Below are 18,918 nucleotides of genomic sequence, written 5' to 3'. Positions count from 1 at the left end.
CTTTATGCCATATGAAAAGACCAGAGCAACGTAAAAGGGCCCTAAAAGCTCCATATGGGACTAGGGGAGGATTCACCTGGCCTAGGCACTGCATTATTTTTATTTAGCTTTTATATAGCGCTTTTCAGCAGATTAAATGCTTTACAAAGGGTCAGTATCACTACTCCCATTTTACAGATGAGAAAACTGAGGCACAGAGAGTTGAAGTGACTCGCCCAAGGTCACCCATCTTCTTGCAATCCCATGCTGGGAGTGGGGTGGGGGGCAGAAGGGGCCTGCCAAGGGCAGGGCCACAGCTTTGACTCAGGAACCTCTTAGTGCCAACTGACAAGGGGCACAGGAATCTCTTCCCTCTGGTATTTACATTATAGCTCAGCAAAACAGTATCATGCAAGGTCTTGAATAAAAGTCTGCGTCACTCAGTATCATTGTGAAATGTATGAACAGACACTATGTAAGGAGTTATGCGTGTGTACATATCTATGGAAAATGTCTTCTTAAAGTCTGTGGCTAGGGATTGGTCACCAGCAAAGGTGAAAAACAGGATTCCCGTCAGAGAGGAGATGTTTATCCATCTGTTTACGTGTAAATTAAGTATTGTCTGGTTCACAGTGGGTTTCCTATCACCAGTCTGAACTGAATACAAATGAAGAATTGTGGGGATTTGAGAAAGAAATAACAGGAAGAGAAAAAATGGGGGTGGAAGAACCCTATCTAGAGGTGTTCTTCAAACAATTGCCTGAGTATTTTGGTAGGGACAAAGGAGGTGCCTGGGCACAATTTACTGAGGAAGAAAAAGGACAGCAGTTTTGCTTCATGAAAAAGGGTCTCAACCAGACTTCGTTGAAAACACTGGAGAGAACTTTGGGTGAGACAAGCATCTTTAGACAAGAAATTAACCTGTTAGTTTAGCCTCTACAAAGGGTGTTATAGTTTTGTTTAATATGTTATTTGTTTCTAATACTCTTACTCACTATCACTTAAATCTCTTTTTTTTTTATAACAGATAAACTTATTCTTGTTTTCACTATAAATATAAGTGCTGTGATGTCAATCAAAGTGGTGATCCTGGGTTGCACGTTACAAGCTGATGTGTACTGTTCCTTTGGGAGCTGCGAGCCTGGTAATTCTGTGAGTGTTCAGTGGATTAAGGGCCTTGATACTGCAAGGAGCGCTCTGAAACTAAGTGGTTGGTGTGTGCCCATCACTACCTGCACACACAGAGTAAGGCCTGAGGAGACCTAGAAGTCAGTGCTTGTGCTGCCAGAGGCTGCTGGTTTCAGCAGGCACAGACAAGACTGTTTCACACTAAGGGCAAGTGGTAGTGAGGTGCCTCAGAGTCATAACCCTGGGGAGCAACACAACAGCACATGGTGCAAAAGAGATTCTGGGCAGGGTGCAGTCCAGGTAGGCTGCCAAAACTCAGGCTGCCCCCCAAGAGCTACATTATACTAGGGGACTCTCCAGCCCCCAGAGCAGGCCTAGATTAGTAGTGTGCAAAGATGCATTGATACTCTAGGAGGCACAATACAGAATATCACCCATGCTATCTAAACACCAAAGTGTCTATTAAGAATGTAGTACTATTTTTATCATACCTTCAAACACAGTATACTATGTGTGATTAATAACTCTGTGTTTTCCATTTCACAGTGGACTGCAGTAGTGTGTTATCTCCTGTTTTATGCATAGGTTATTGCAGGTACATAGAGTAGTCACTTCATTTGCTAATGGCACCTACTGTATGTATATAGCCCATACTGGTGACATTTTTTCTCAGTAGCACATCTTTCTTCTCCTCTCCTAGCTTTGTTAAATTGTTTCTGTAGGCTATGCATCAGTCTATACATCTGCATCCTGCTATGGTGAACAGGTGGCTTCATGGAGGCAGCATTTGACTTAGCAGTAGGAAGAAAAGTGGTATCTTATGTAAACCAGTAACCTACAGTCTTTGGTCCAGACTATGCCCAGCCCTAAATGGGTGCACAAGGGATATAAGCCCTGGTCCTTTACACAAGGAGTGTTCAAGGCTAACATCTTCAATAGCTGTAGCCTCTCCAATGGGGCTGAGGGAGCCACACCGCCCAAACCACCTCCATGCTGACCAGCAAAGCTGAGGCCACCTGGAGGGAAGGGCGTGTCCCACCCTGTTAAAGGATATGAAATAAGAGTTGCAATCTTAGGGAAATTATGCCTACCACAGAGTTTCTGCCAGGGTCACTCATGACCCTTTGCACCCTCTGCCATTTATCCTCAAATCAGTCAGATAGGCAAGGAGTGAATCTCCAGTTTATCCGAAAACAAAGTATTTCGATAAGATGGTTTCTTGAGAAAAGAGAATATTTCCTTGTGACCATATAAGCCAAAGCAATTACATTTGTAATGGCCAAAGACGCATGGGTTGTTTCATCACTTGCCAGAAAGGAAAGGTTAAAAGATGACTGAGATGCTTCTTCCTTTTTTTTCTTAGTCACCTGAATAATTTAATTCTACTTGATTTATGTTTCTATTTTTGACATACTGATTACAGGAAGGAGGAATTGGCAGAACAGAAGAAGAGTGAGAGAACAGGAAGGAGCTGGCTTTAAAAATACAGATTTCAAGAAGAGAGACTGAAAAGGAAAGATTTTAAAACACTTGGATCAATAAATTATTTGGAGGGAGTGACAGACACAACCAAGAAAGGAGTGATTTAAAATCTGTTAATATATTGTTGGGATCAAATCTGGATTTACATCCAGTCCATAAAATGGTATATATCCTGTCCTGGCTCTGAAAGGGCTAATGTTGGCCTGAGCTTAACTGGTTTTTGTTTGTTACAGATCTGTCTGCTGATCCAGATGAACGGACAAACATAGCCACAACATTTCCAGAAGTCACACATTCCTTGGACAAAAAGCTTGTGCTTCTGTTGTTTGTTGCTGTACCTGTTCTTTGGACACAATCGCTTTCCAATGTTGGCAGTTCAGCACTTTTAATACATATGCAGTTCATTAAGGAAAAGATAACAATGGGCAGAGGAGAAAGGGTGACAAACCAGTGAGATGAAAGGAGAGAAATATGTTGAGGGCAGAGGGATAGGAGGACATATGAGAAGTGGAAGTGGCAGAAGAGAAGAGAAAGAACATCTTTTTTCTTAGTGTTCTTTCTTTTCTCTTCTCTCTCAACAACTTTGCCAGTTCTACCCTTTTCCTTCTATCCCTTTTCACTTCTCCTTTGGACAACATTCTGACTCTTCTCTCTCCCCTCAACGTTGCTGTCAGAGTCCACCCCACTCTTCCCCATCCACTTTCCTCTCTGATTTTGACACCTGGCTCTCCATCTTGTAACTATGTACCATTTTCATCCTACTAGCTTCATCATCTGTCAAGTCTGACCTTCAAAGCTAGATAAACTCTCCCACTCACCAAGACAGCTGCTCACTCAACATTGAGGTCTCATCTGCTCTCCTCTAACCTCTCTGCTTGATCCAGTGTGTCACGGTCTGTGGAAGACTGGTGCCCAGGACATGGGTGGTCTGGTTTTGTGGTCGGTGCAGTGTTCAGGAATCAGAGGCCAAGAGGCAGATCCAGAGCCAGGTGTCAAAGTTGAAAGTCTGAAGCTATAGAGCCATAGCCTAGCATTAGAACTGGAGTCAGACTGGAAACAGGAACTGAAGCCAAGGGTCAGTACTAAGTCAGAAGCCAAAAAACTGAATAAGGTCAGAGCTGGAGCAGTCAGAAACCAGGGCAATAAGGTTGAGGGACCGGAACGAGGCCGAGGGCAGGAGCCGGGAACAGGGTAGGGTTGAAGTCAGGAGGCGCAGATTATGCCAGAAGTGAGGCAGTGGATGGTAGGGTCTGTAGCAGAAGCAAGCCAGGATCCACTTTGTTGCCCAGACAACTTCTAGTCTCTTTGTGGCTTAAATAGTGAACCCGGCCCTATCAGGGACTCCAGAGATCCTCCAGTCAGGTCCCCATGTGTAGTACCTTTAATGGAGTGGAAGGCTTTAGGGCTCCCAATTTCTGGTCACTAGTACAGAAGTTGGGCAGGGTTGTGGTTGTGAACCTGCAGGCTCAGGTTCAGGACCTATGGACTCTCACACAGTGAACCCATCTTCTCATAACTCCTGACCAACTTTGCTCCCAATCTCACTTCCTTCCTTCCCTTCCTCCTCAATTTCTCCATCTTCTGGCCTTTTCCTTGAAAATACAAGCTTGCCTTCATCTCCCCTCTCCTCAAAACACCCACATTTGACCAGACCTGCCTCTCCCCACATTGCATGTTTCTCTTCTTTCTTGCTCCTCCAATTTCACCGAATGCAGCATCTACAACCATTGCCTTGAAATAATCTTCTTCATCTCTACTCTAAACCCTCTCCAATCTGGTTTCTACCTCCCCTGTTCCACTCAAACTGTTCTCACCAAAATCTTGAAAGATTTTTTTTACGGTCTGATCTATTTCATCTTCAGCCTTGTTGGCCTCTGACAGTGTCAGAAGGAGTAATCATACCCTCTTATTCTTGAAATATTGAAATTGTCCCCTTGGCTTTCATAACTATCTTCTGGTTCTCCTCCTACCTCTCTGGTGGTTCTGAGCACTTATTCTAGTGGATCTGCCTCCTCCCATCCTCCACTTTTAGTGGAGTCTCACAGGGCTACAACTTTCAAGGGCCGCTCTTGTCCCTCCTATAATCTTTCTCGGTCATCTTGACTTCAACTACCATCTTTACACCAGTGACTCACAGACCTACTTTCCCATTCCTGACTTGTTTCCCTTCATTTAATGCTGCATCTTAGCCTGTCTCTATGGTATGTCTACAGCGCCCGTGTCCTGGCTTGCACGCATATTGACACGTGTTAGCCAAGCCTGCCTGAGTGTCCATGTGCCCATTACCCCACGTAGCCAAGTCCACACTAGTGCAGCAGTTACAGGTGTTTGGCACTAAGATTTCTGGGAACACAGCCCACAGTTCTTAGCACTTTACCAACAGGAGCTATTCTAGGAATTGATTTGTGGTGTATTGTGGAAGAATTTCTGTCCTTCCCAGACTCCTGTGTGGAAGTGGTTTTAGCTTGCCAACACATTTAGCTGAGGCACTTCTAGCTCTGCACACTTGTCACTTCTGTTCATTCTAGCTGGGGGCCATGTCATGGATTCCATCAACTAAGCTGCTCCTGCTGGTGGTTGATGTATTTATGCACCAGGGTACTTGTTCTGTGAGATTCTGAATGACATTTAAACGGCAGTTTCTGAAATGTGTAAGGAAGTGGGACCCAAAGGAGGTTATATTCATGGCAGACTGGAGAGACCTGGTGTTTACTGCAGCTGCAGCAGTTTCCCCAAATGTAGGCCAGGGCTTCCAGTGCAGAACAAGTAGCACATTGTGGTGGTATCAGATCACCATGCAGACCTGGGATGACCAGTAGTGGTTCCAGCACTTCTGAAAGAAGTAGTAGACCTTCATATAGTTGGTAGGAGCCTGCCTGGACCCTCCAGCACCAGGACATGCAAATGAGGGAGGCCATACCAGTCCACAAGTAGTATGGCCACAGATGATGGGCACAATTAATGTGCCTGAAATAATAGCTGGATTTCAGAGAATGGGGTTCCCAAACTGCTGGGACCATTGAGGGCATGCATGTGCCCATAGTTTGCCTGCCAAAAGAGGCAAGTGAATGTCAACCACAAAGGATACTACTCCCTGGTTCTACAGGCTTTGGACTACCACAACGGCAGGTTCATCAACATGGGATATATAGGACAGGTGCATGATGCTAGGGTATTGAGGATATCTGGTGTTTACCTGTTTGCACAAGCAGGGACCTTATTCCTTCCAAATGGCATGGTTACCAATGGGGTGTCTGTCAACTTTTATTTTAGGGGAACCTGCTAACCCTTTCCTACCATGATTCATGAAACCATACCCTGAACTCGGAAGACCTGTGTGAAAGTGAAATGAATTATATTAAAGAAATAGAATGAATTAAAGAATGCTGTATGTACCTTTAAGTAGAAATGAGAAATGCTGCAAGCCAGGGGGGCAGGAAAGCAGACATTAACTGCTTAATGAATTGCCCCACTTAAGGGCAATTGGTGAAGCATTAGTCTTAGATCGATAAGAGTTAATAAGGAAGCAGGATATGCATATTGTGCTCCATGCATATCTTACTATTTTGCTCTCTCTGTCCCTTTGTTTAGTTCGCACCCTTTTATCTGTATAAATAAGACTGTTTGAATCTTGCATGGAGGCTCACATTATCTGAATGTATTAGCAGAGCGCTGTGCTAATAAAACAGAGTGGTCTGACAAACTATGAGTCCTGAGTCTAACTTTGACACCTGGCAGAAGAAGGTTTAATTACATGCTTAGCAGTTACAGGATGGTGGTTGAGTGCACATTTGGCAGGCAGAAGGCAAGATGGTACTGCCAAAAAACATTTGGATGCCTGTGCCAAAATTATTGTGGCCTGCTGTGTCCTACACAACACTGCAAAGCTAAAAGTAAGAATTTTCACATGGAACAGTCTTAAGACACTTGATATATGCAGGCCTGATATATGAAACCAGAAAGTGCACTGATCAGCACCAGGAATGGGTCCAGGCAAGCATGAGAAAAGGCAATTACCTTTTCCATACCTGGTGTTCTTTGAGATGTGTTGCTCATGTCTATTCCACAATAGGCGTGCGTGCTCGCCACGTCCACCAGTGCCGGAAGTTTTTGCCCTAGCAGTACCCGTAGGGGAGCGCCCCAGCAACTGCTGGAGTGGCGCCTCTATGGCACGGTATAAGGGGTGCTGCGCGCTCCCCCCACCCTCAGTTCCTTCTTGCCAGACAACTCCAACAGAGGGGAAGGAGGGCGGGATGTGGAATAGACATGAGCAACACATCTCGAAGAACACCAGTTACGGAAAAGGTAACTGTCTTTTCTTCTTCGAGTGATTGCTCATGTTTATTCCACCATAGGTGATTACAAGCTATATCTGTTGGAGGTGGGTAGGAGTTCACAGACTCTCAGGACGGAGTACAGCCCTGCCGAACCCGGCATCTTCCCTGGGAGATGATCGCATAATGCGAGATGATTGTGTGAACAGAAGACCATGTGGCAGCCCTGCAAATGTCCTGAATGGGGACATGGGCTAAAAAGGGAGCAGACGAGGCTTGCGCCCTAGTCGAGTGTGCCCTCACAATAAATGGCAGAGGGATTCCCGCCAGGTCGTAATAGGTATGGATACACAAGGTGATCCAGTTGGAGAGCTGCTAAGTGGAAATGGGCCGACCCCTCATGTGTTCAGCCAAGGCGATTAATAGCTGCGAAGACTTCCTGAATGGCTTAGTCCGTTCCAGGTAAAAGGCCAGAGCCCATCTCACATCCAGCGTGTGGAGGCGGCGCTCCTCACTGGACACATGGGGCTTGGGACAGAGGACTGTCAGGAAGATGTCCTGACCCATGTGGTAGGCAGAGACCACCTTAGGGAGGAACGAAGGATAGTGGTCGGAGCTGGACCTTATCCTTATGGAACACTGTGTACGGGAGCTCGGAGGTCAAGGCCCTGAGTTCCGAGACCCGTCTAGCTGACATGATCACCACCAGGAAGGTGACCTTCCATGAGAGATGCGACCAGGAGCAGGTAGCTAGCGGCTCAAAAGGGGGACCCGTCAACTGGGCCAGCACCTAGTTCAGGTCCCACTGCAGGACTGGGGGCCTATCTTACGGGAAGAGACGATCCAATCCCTTAAGGAATCGTCCAGTCATAGCATGGGAGAATACCATGTGCCCCTGCACCGGTGGGTGGAAGGCCGATATGGCTGCCAAGTGCACCTGGACGGACGAGGGCGCGAGGCCTTGGGCTCTAAGGTGAAGGAGGTAGTCTAAAATGATCTGGATTGGGGCAGCCACGGTGAAACGCCCCGCTCAGCTGCCCACCGGGGAAACCGAGGCCACTTTGCCAAGTAGGCTTGACGTGTGGAGGGTTGCCTGCTTTCCAAGAGGACGTGCTGAACCCCTTCTGAGCACGTCCTTTCCTCCCAGCCTAACCGTTGAGCAGCCACGCTATGAGGTGGAGTGCCGCTAGGTTGGGGTGGAGGAGGCGGCCCTGGGAGAGCAGGTCCAGGCAGGATGGCAACGACCACGGTGGGGCGACTGCCAGGCTCGTGAGGGTCCCGTACCAATGTTGCCTGGGCCACGCCAGGGCAATCAGGAGGATCCGGGCCCTGTCCGTTTTTATCTTTTCCAGGACCTTGCTGATCAGCGGGATCGGGGGGAAGGTGTAGAGAAGCTGGCCCGACCAGGATAGGAGGAAGGCATCGGAGATGGCGCCCACTCCCAACTCCCCCTGGAGCAGAAGCAGGGACACCGGTGGTTCTGCCGAGTCGCCAACAGGTCCATCTGGGGAGTTCCCCACTCTTGGAAAAGCCTGTGCACCACCTCTGGGGTGTAGAGATCACTCATGCTGAGAGGGGATGATGGAGGCTAGAGACACACCATGCGAAACTTGAGCTTTACCATGTACTGGTTCAGGCCTCGCAGGTCCAGGATGGGCCTGAGCCCCCCTTTGGCCTTCGGGATAAGGAAATAGCAGGAGTAGTACCCCTTGCGTTTAAACTTCGCTGGCACCTCTTCCACCGCTCCTAAGCCAAGGAGCCGCCCCACCTCCTGCTTGAGCAGGGCCTTGCAAGAGTGGTCCCCCAGGAGGGACGGGGGCGGAGGGTGGTTGGGCAGGGTAGAGGTAAACTGGAGGGTGTAGCCCCAGGAGACGGTGTTGAGGACCCAACGGTCCGAAGTCAGCTGCGACCACTCCGGGAGAAAAGCACACAACCGGTTGGAGAAGGGAAGCTTTATTGCGGGTGGACCCCTGGTATGAACTGGTAGGTCAACCCCTGGCATCCTGTCAAAACTGATGTTTCCCCACCTGTTTACCCTTGGAGGACCCAGGCTGGGGGGCAGACCAGGACTGCCTCTGCAGGCTTTCTTATAGTCCCGTGACTTTTTAATAAGGGGGCTCATATTTAGAGTGGGTGGCCTGGGTGGGAGCCTGCTGAGGCTTAAACTTGGTCCTGGCTGGAGCCGGGACTTAGAGGCCAAGTGTCTTAAGCATTGTGCGGGAATCTTTCAGGCTGTGCAATTTCATGTCCGTCTGTTCTGCAAACAGGGCCTTGGCATTGAACGGAAGGTCCTGTAAGGAGTTCTGTGCCTCACTGGACAACCCAGACAGCAGGAGCCACAACGCCCTCCTCATGGACACCACGGAGGCCATAGACCTTACAGCCGTATCTGTGGCATCCGACACTGCCGGCAGGGTTGCCCTGGCAGCCGCAGTACCCTCCTCCACCAGAGCTTAGAACTCCTTCCTGTCACGCTCCTGCAGGGAGTCCTCGAATTTGGGTAGAGCGCCCCACAAACTGAACTCATACCGACCCAGGAGAGCCTGATGGTTCGCCACCCTTAACTGGAGACTTGAGGACGAATAAACCTTTCTCCCGAATAAGTCCAGCCTCGGAGTAGGGGCTGGTTGGCCCTGCCTCTCCTGTGGTTGACCGACTCGACCACCAGGGAGTTGGGGGCAGGGTGGGTGTACAGGTATTCATGCCCCTTGGTGGGCACAAAGTACTTCTGTTCTGCCCACTTAGAGATGGGGGGCAAGGAGGCCGAGGTTTGCCACAAGGCGTTTGAAATTTTTGCCACCCCTTCGTGGAGTGGGAGGGCACCCTGCCTGGTGCCGAGGCCGAGAGGACGTTGAAGAGGGAGTCCGAGGGTTCCTCCACCTTCTCGGTCTGAAGGTTGAGGCTTGATGCCACCCTTTTCAATAGTTCCTGGGCTTTAGAGTCCTCCTGCGGAACAGAGGGAGGAGGGGCCATAATCACCTCATCAGGGGAGGATGAGGATGCGGTACTCTGCATACCCACTGATACTGGAGGTCCCACCACTTGGTCGCCCTCCGGGCACAGAACTGAAGATGCACGCCGCACCGACTCCTTTCTGAGAGGCTGGGAAAGGGAGGCCGACAGTCTTTCCGAGGCTCAGACCACTGGGCAAGCCCCCACCAGGGGCTGCGTTGGGGGCCACGGGGCCCACTGGTACCACGGTGCCGGCCAAGGAGCCCGGTGCCACTGCACCTGCTGCGGCACCGGCTGAGCAGGCTGTTCAGCCTGATTAGCCTGTCCCTTTGACTGACGACTACGAAGGGAAGCCGGGCTGGCGTACGACCTGCCGCTGTCCCTGGACCGGGAGGAGCAGTGGCGTCGGGAACTGTGCCAACCACGAGACCGTGATCCTGACGTGGAGGAATGGTACCACCGGTAGCAGCTGCTCCAAAATCGGTTCCGACGGGAGGATCCGCGATGGCGAGGTGCCGGTGATCGACACCCGGGACTGTGGGAGCAGTGCCGCGGCGGGGTCCTGGAGCGAGACGAAGAACAGGAACGGCGTTGATGCCTGTATCACAATGGTCTACAGTAGCCTCTCGGAGATGAGGACCTTCAATGGGGCCCGCTCCCCTCACGAGATCTACGGTCCTTCGAGGCGGAGCGGTGCCTGGAACCCCTGTCAGTTGGAATGCAGCCAGACAACCTGGTGGGGGTCGACGGGGACCGGCACGGACTGCGCAGGGGGCAGTCGCTGAGCGGTGAACGGTGTCGGGAACATTCCCTCGACTGCGAACGGTACCGACCAGGTGGCAACTACAGAGATCCAAACGGTGGCTTGCCTCTGGACCGGGGAGCCAATGGTGGCGGTGCCCCTGGTACCGGCAGAGACATAACGGCCCGGGCCGCTTGCAGGGCCTCCAGCATAGAGGGCACCCAGACATCTGGGGAAGCCTGCGCTGAATGGGCCGGACTACTCTGCTCAACCTGAGGCCGACGGGGACCGAGAACTGCCCAACGTGGGTCTAGTCTCATCCTCGGTCTTGCTCCGGTGCCTCGGCGGAGAAGACCTCTTCTTAACCTTCTCGGCGTGCCCCGTGGATGGGGAGTGGTGCCCACTGGTGGAAGGCACCCAAGGGTCGCCGCGCACCAACACTGCAGTACCTGGTGCCGACTCAGAGTGGCGCACCGGAGTCGGGGTCAATGCTGACTCCATCAGAATGGCTCAGAGCCGAATGTCCCTTTCCTTCTTGGTCCAAGGCTTGAAAGATCTGCAAATCTTGCAGCGATCGCTGAGATGGGTTTCCCCCAGACAGCATAAACATTGCGGGTCACTCACTGCAAGTGTCGCACGACTTAAAGCCCGAGGCACGGGGCATGTCCCGACCCGGGTGCACTAAACTAAACTAACACTAATCTAAACTACTTTGCAGGTACTACTAACTATGAACAAACAAGAGTTCAAGAGGAAAGCTGCAGAGAAGCTGGAGCAGAGCAGTTCCGATGAACCTTGACTGGCAGCAAGAAGGAACTGAGGATGGGGGGAGTGCACAGTGCCCCTTATACTGTGCCATAGAGGCGCCACTCCAGGGGTCGCTAGGGGCGCTCCCCTACGGGTACTGCTAGGGGAAAAACTTCTGGCACCGGTGCATGTGGCGAGCACGCACACCTATTGTTGTATACACATGAGCAATCACTCAAAGAAAATGGGGATCCCTTACATGCCACATCCTAGCATCTCAGGGTGTTGTGGATATGGACTTGTGATGCAGAAAGGCTGTGTACTGATGTATAACCTGGTTTGCTATTGTATATTTAATATTGGCTTTTTGTGATGAGACTGATACTTTATCAAAAGCTTTGGAGACAACTTCCTGACTCTTCCTCCTTTTCCATGCACTCACACACCAATGAATTGTGCGACCAAACCATTTATTAACAAAACCCAAAGAAAACAAAACAAAGTAATAGTAAAGCCATTGCAAGCATACCAGCCCACTGGCCATAAACAATTATTGACAAATGTGCAAAGTTAAATAAAGTGCTAACGGTTTGTGAAACAGTACAATTAACTGAAGTCCAAGCTTCACAGTCAGTCTTGCTGGTAGTGGAACTGGATGTCAAATGTGCCTCCTGTTCTCCTCCCTGGCCAAACATGGCGACTGCACTGTACAGGGATGGAGTTCACAGGGTACATCTGCTCATTCCAATTCATAGAGCTGTTCACTGGTTGGTCAGTCTGAGTTTGCCAGTTGCTGCACTGGCTGCATGATGTGGTACCACAGAGAGAGTCTGCAAGCACTGGTGATGGTACAGGAGCCAACAGCAGAGCTGGCAATGAAGGTGGCTGTGGAGCTGATACTGGCAGCTGCACCCTGTTGGCCATCATGGTGAACTGTCTGTCTAACAGAAGCTGGGCTTGAGCCCTATTCCTCTGGTTATGTCTGAGGAATTGGGCGAGCATTCTTTCTTCCCACTCCTCTGCTTTTTGGTATTTTTCTCTCTTGTACCCCAGGTCACAGGACATCTCATCTGACCTTTTTCTCCTCCCATGGTGGTTGAGGGTTCTATCCCTAAGAGTCCAGTGTAGTAATGTTGGTGCAGCTGATGTGGAAATGCCTGTCAAGAAAATGAAAGAGCTTATTACTTTTTTCAAGGGAGGCGGAGGGCTGGGAGAAGGAAAGAATCCTTCCCACTTTATGTTTTGCATCAAAATGAGGCCAAGGTTTAAAACTTTTATCAACCTGGTATGCTTTTATTTCAGCATCTTCATATACTGATGTATTCAGAAGCTTCTTCTAGCAACATTCCCAGACAAAAGACAAACCATGGTAAGAATTTCAGATGTAACTGTTATTTTACAAAGAATGTCAGGAGGTGGTTGTGGGGGCTAGGACTCTGTTACCAGTATTCGTTTCAATATTATTTCAGGCCAGGGAAGCCTTGGATGATATTATTATTTGGAAGGACAAACAATGTTGCAGGCTGCATGCAGAAACCCATCTATCTAAGCAAGGGATATTTTTGTGGTTGCCTGGTGATTGAACAACATATCAAAGCATGGAGAGGATTGGTTAGTTATGTAGGCAGCCACTGGAAGTTTGCCCTACCCAGGAATTTTACAAACCTGCTTGAATTTCTCCTGTATGAAAAATTATCAAGCATCTTCCAGGAGTGGGAGAAAATTCAGGCGAATATTAACAGGATGCTGAAGTAGGATGCAGAGAGTTCCGAAGAGCAGAACTGATTTTCACTCCCAACCCCAGCCCAGACAGTGTGCTGTGAATGGACAGAACCAGACGGCCAAGCACTGAAGTCCACAAGGGACTTTACTACTTAATGCAGCCAGTGGGATTTATAATCCATATTGTCTGGGAGAATGCTTTAATGCTACTGGGGTGATTGAGTTGCAGACAGTGGTAAATGCAAAGATATGTAATCATGCTGGCTAAGCCTGTTACTGTTCATAATTTGCTATTATTCTTTTTAAAAAATAGTTAAGAATCACTAGATGTATGTTTAAATCACCCTCCCGCCCTGGGCAATACTTAGAATCACTTTAGATCACACATGATGTGGAGAAAGAGGGGTGGCTTTTACCCTCACTCAAAGCTAAACCCATCCTATGTAATATCCTCCATAACAATGATTTTATTGTTCATAATCCAGAAATCCCACTCTTATGCTAAAAGTTCCCACATGGTAATAATAAAGATGATTGGTTGCACTTACCAGACTATGGATCCGATTCCTGGTCCCGCATTGCTTCCTCTCCGGACTGTTCCCTGGGCCCATCTCAGAACAGATCCTCTGAAAATTCACCCAGGACACCCACTAGCCCATCCGGCCACGTGGACTGATCCTAGGCTTCCTGCTCCACAGTCTGTTTATGGGAGTTCATTGTGATGTTGGCCAGTGCCATCCCCAGAGTTCTTTTACACCCTTGCTCTGGTCTGAACATAAGATGGTCTGCATTTGGAAGTATGTCAAGAACGACAGTGGGCTCTGTGCTCAGGGCAGTGGCAAGCACCCGGTCCAAACTCCTTGTAGAAAGGGCATATAGATAGGGAGTTGCCGGACCTGCTGTTGCCATCCTCAGCTTTAAGTGCTTGATGCGCTCCCTGTGCTGCACACCAGTCCGGATAAGCCCATCTCTGCCAGCTTCTTCATGATGCTCTCATATGTGGATGTTCTGGATATTCCTCCCAAACTCATAATGCTTGCTGTACTCACACTAGAGGTTAACCAGAACCCTGGAGTGCTCCTGCAGCCAACAAACAGCACAATGCTGATGATGTGCCTCTTCCTATTAGGCACAGTTGAGCTGTGCAGAAATTAGCAGGTTGCATGGAAATGAAGGGTTAAATGCCGAGCAACTGTGTATAAACCAGCAGTAGCATCTGGTACATAGTGGGTGACAAGGTGGGTAGGAGAAGGGCCAGAGCATGCAGGTACCAGGAATTGTGGGAATGGCATTGACGGCATATCTAAACACATTCCCAGGTACTTTTGCTTTTGCTATATCCACACTACAAAATGGGTGAGTAGAGGTGTAGCTCACAGCCCAACATGTGCTTTGCCCCACATCCCCAGGCAAGCACATAGCTATGGATTCAGTGTGCACCTATACATGTTTAAGGTTTTGACTCTGGATGGTAGGAGGATTTGGGGAACAATGTGCAGTTTTTATATTGTAGGAAAGAGTAAATAACACTTTCCTATTCACTCCTTCCACACCATTCATGATTTTATAGACCTCTATCATATCCCCTGCTAATAGTCTCCTTTCTAAACTGAACACCCTGAATCTTGTTAGTCTGTCCTCCTATGGAAGCCATAACATACCCATGATCATCTTTGTTGCCCTTCGCTGAACCTTTTCCAGGTTCCGCTACAACCTTTTTGAAATGGGGCAACCAGAACTGTACATAATATTCATAGTGTGGGTGCACCATGGATTTTATATAGTGGCATTATGATATTTTCTATCCCTTTCCTAATGGTTCCTAACATTGTTAGCCTTTTTGACCACTGCTGCACATTAAGCTGAGGTTTTCAGAGAACTATCTACAATGACTCCAAGATCATTCTTGAGTGGTAACAGCTACTTTAGAACCCATGATTATATATGAGGAAAAAAAAATCATCCCAACTACAGAGTGCATTACTTTGCACTTAACACTGAATTTGAATAAAGTGCCAGAGAAGGTTGGGGAATCTTTGTCATGAGAAGCTTTTAAGAACAGGTTAGACAGCCACCTGTCAGGGATGGTCTAGATAATACTTAGTCCTGCCTTGAGTGCAGGGGACTGGACTAGATGATCTATTGAGGTCCCTTCCAATCCTACACTTCTATGATTCATCTGCCCTTTGTTGCCTAGTTGTCCAGTTTTGTGAGATCCCCCTGTAACTCTGGGCAGTCAGCTTTGGACTTAACTATCTTGAGTATTTTGTATCTGCAAACTTTCCTACTTTACTGTTCACTCTGTTTTCCAGATGAACATGTTGAATAGCATTCGTCCCACTACAGATCCTTGAGGAACCCCGCTAATTACCTCACTCCATTGTGAAAACTATTTATCCCTATCCTGTGTTTCCTATCTTTTAACCAATTACTGATCCGAGAGGACCTTCTCTCTTATCCCATGATTACTTAGTTTCCTTTGGTGAAAGACCTTATCAAAGGCTTTCTGAAAATCCAAGTACACTATATCGACTGGATCACCCTTATCCCCATGATTGTTGACACCCTCAAAGAATTTTAATAAATGATTGAGGAATGATTTCCCTTTACAAAAAAGAGGCGTTGACTCTTCCCCAACAAATCATATTCATCTATGTGTCTGATAATTCTGTTCTTGTCCTCATCTTCAAGAAGCTTCATAATTCTATGCCTGCAACGTAGCCACTCTTGTGGTTTTACTACATCACCCCTTGGCCTTCCTCTCGGCTCTTGATGCCCACCTCAATCTTCCTATTTGTCCACTTCTTTCACAAGTTCCTTTACATTTCTGCCATGCTGCCCTTTATAAATGGAACATCGTCCTCAAACTATTAAGTAAAGCCACTACCTTGAAATCCCTCCTCAGGACTCACTTGTACTGTGATGCTTACAGTCAATGGTCAAGTAAATAAGTAGTAGGGATTACTGAGATCCATAACATTTCTTGTGTCTTTACATCTTAAGACTAAAAAAAGAGGAAAAAATGTAAATATCTGAAACAAACTGATTGCGTACATCACTAGTCTTTGTGACCACATATTCCTATCACTGTTACCCTTGTCCCACTTCTTCCAATCCCTCTATTTAATCCCTACACCACTTGTTGATTTTGTGTTAAATCTGATTGTAAGCTCTTTAGAGCAGGCATTGTTTTTTACTATGTTAGTACATCACCTATCACAACGGAACCCTAAACATAATGCTATTACTACTGCCACCACCAATTCATACCCAAATCTCAAAGTTTCAGTTATTTCAAATAGAATCAAGTTACTTACCAAGCATAGTTGGATAAATATCTACAAGAGATACCACATTTGATAGGTGATGATGAGCTTTAATGCTTGGCCCCATAACTAGAAGAGGAACATGGGAACTTGCTTCATACATGCTCATTTTATAAAACTGCTGATGTTCCATAGCAAGTTCTCCATGATCTGCTGTGAATATAACAATGGTTCTTTTAAGAAGTCCTGTATCACTTAGAGCTGAAATGATCTCACCTGCAACAAAAGAGAGACTTGAAAAAAGTATGTTCAGATATTATGTTAAGCTTCTGCACCTAAAGAGCAGCATGCACATCCTGAGGGTAGGGGCCCTTGCTAGCAACTGGGGTGCTGTTCAAAAGCCTTGGAGCTCCTTTCCTTCCCACTGAAAGCAAAGCCTGAGACTCCACCCCTCACTGCAATATCCATTATAGTCTGAGATGCCTGGGGATGGGGCTGAACCACCACCAAGGACATCTTGAAGGGATGAGAGGCACTCCCTCCCCACAAAGGAGGCCAGCCACAGTTCTGGATGGGATCCCATTGCAGCCAACAATACCCAGGGCAATTGGACAGCAGAGGCCCCCACCCAAAGCATTGGATATTGGGGGTCCTGATTGAGCCCTCACTCTATCCCAGGCACTGTGCTTTTCATTCTCTCTTGTGCATGTATCTCCACAGGAGCTACTACAGCCTCAGATTTGTGCAACGGAGAGAGAAAGAGGGGCAGGATCAATGGAAGCATGGTAGAAGGGATGGCCATGGTTCAGCAAGGTACCTACATATGCGTAACTTGAAGCATGAGTAATCCCACTGACTTTAATGAGACTACTCACATGCTTAAAATTATGTACATACTTAAATACTTTACAGAAGAGGGGCCCTAGTCGAAAGCTACCCTGCACCACGTATTGCAGCAGCATGATCGCTTCAGAATCAGAGGTCCAGGGAGGTCTGACTGTTTCTCCATGAGACCCCTGTGTGACCAGGAGGATTGGTCGTTTGCATTTATATATTATATATGATATATATATATATCATTCTAACATCACAAAAATATTTAAAGTAACTGTTCTATTTATTGAGAATTCTTGTTCTTTAGATATCACTTTTTAAAATGAAGAAACAAAACACAGTAAATTAAGGCTGATTTGCCTGCATGTATATCTTAAAACAAACTATGGAAACTTTGCATGCTTATTTAGATTTAACTTATTTTTTCTTGTAATTTTCAATATGTTGCTATTATATCCAGGGACAAACATGGGAGCCTTGCATAGGTCATTTTGTTGTCTACTTCATAGTCACAACTGTTGCCCGCTAGCCCAAGCAGTTAGCTAATATTTGGGGCCTTGCTAGGTTGTTTCCATTCAGAGGAGAAATAATGAGCGGAATCAGGTGTCTGTTTGTGTAGAATCTTTGTAAATAAATAGGATTGCACCAAAGTTCTGTTTCCTTAAGCATAGCAGAAAACAACCAGGAGGCAATCTCATAGTGCAGAAATCCAAGTTTGCCTTTTCAGTGAGTATTCTTCCCAAAAGATCTCCTATGACTTCTTTCTAAGGCCACACTCACTCTGCTTCTTTCTACAAGGACACTTCATCAATACCCCCAGCCCCTGCATTTGCAATCTCTTGCCAGGAAACCACTTGTGTCACATGGCTTAGCTTCTACTTTGGCATTCCCCTGATGTCTGTGTCTTTGGCAGTTGCTTCTATTGTTTCAGCCATCATTAAACAAAGGGCTATTTAATTGCTCCATTGTTTAGCCTGAATGAAGGGTGCTTAGCATATCCATTGACTTTTACCAGGTCTTAACGCTATTAACACCTTTCAACATACAATTACCATCCTGGTCTGAATTCACACCAGTAAGTGAGAACACTCAGTAAAATAGTCCATTAGTAGGCTTGGCAGAACTCGATTTTAAAAAAACAAACACCTTCAACAGGTAATATCCATGTTTGTTTAGGCATTTTTTCTATTTTTATGGATTTTAATTTCACAGTTGCAAGAAAGTATAGGGAGGGTCAGACAGTGGGGAAAGGACCCCCGCAGGCAATTTAATGATATCAAAAAGTTAAAAGTTTACAACCTATAAAACAGAAATTGATTTAAGGATATATCTTTGTATATTTTGACATGTGATATAACAATCTCCAACAAGTTCTCAAGCATGATTTTTCTTTCTTTGCCTATCTGTAAATTTTGATCATCACTAATGGAAATATTTTTTCATCAGTTTCATCAGTGAAATCAACATTTACCATCCAAAAATCTAATCCTTCCAAGTCTGACAGCAATACTCTAAGCCATCCAGTTCTTTTGCACATGCATCAATTATGTCAGGGGTGGCCAACTTGTGGCTCCGGAGCCACATGAGGCTCTTCAGAAGTTAATATGCGGCTCCTTCTACAGGCTCCGACTCCGGAGCTGGAGCTACAGGCACCAACTTACCAATGTGCCGGGGGGTGCTCACTGCTCAACCCCTGGCTCTGCCCCCACTCCACCCCTTCCCACCCCGTACCCCTCCGCCTCCAAGCCTCCTGCATGCCATGAAACAGCTGATTGGGAGGTGCGAGGAGGGA

General features: G+C 47.3%; 1 protein-coding gene across 1 annotated transcript in view; it reads right to left on the bottom strand.

The window, feature by feature from the left end:
- Positions 1-18,918, bottom strand: part of ARSK (arylsulfatase family member K) — a 48,458-nt gene that overhangs the window by 1,133 nt on the left and 28,407 nt on the right. Inside the window, exon 6 of the mRNA XM_024206822.2 lies at positions 16,344-16,568. Coding sequence (XP_024062590.1) covers positions 16,344-16,568 — 225 coding nt within the window. The remainder of the gene's footprint in view (positions 1-16,343; positions 16,569-18,918) is intronic.

Source organism: Terrapene carolina, unplaced genomic scaffold, assembly GCF_002925995.2.
Source record: "Terrapene carolina triunguis isolate 2854851 unplaced genomic scaffold, T_m_triunguis-2.0 Scaffold69, whole genome shotgun sequence".
NCBI classification, from domain to species: Eukaryota; Metazoa; Chordata; order Testudines; family Emydidae; genus Terrapene; species Terrapene triunguis.
Note: the sequence above shows the minus strand (reverse complement) of the source record. Positions and strands in the feature narration are given on the sequence as shown.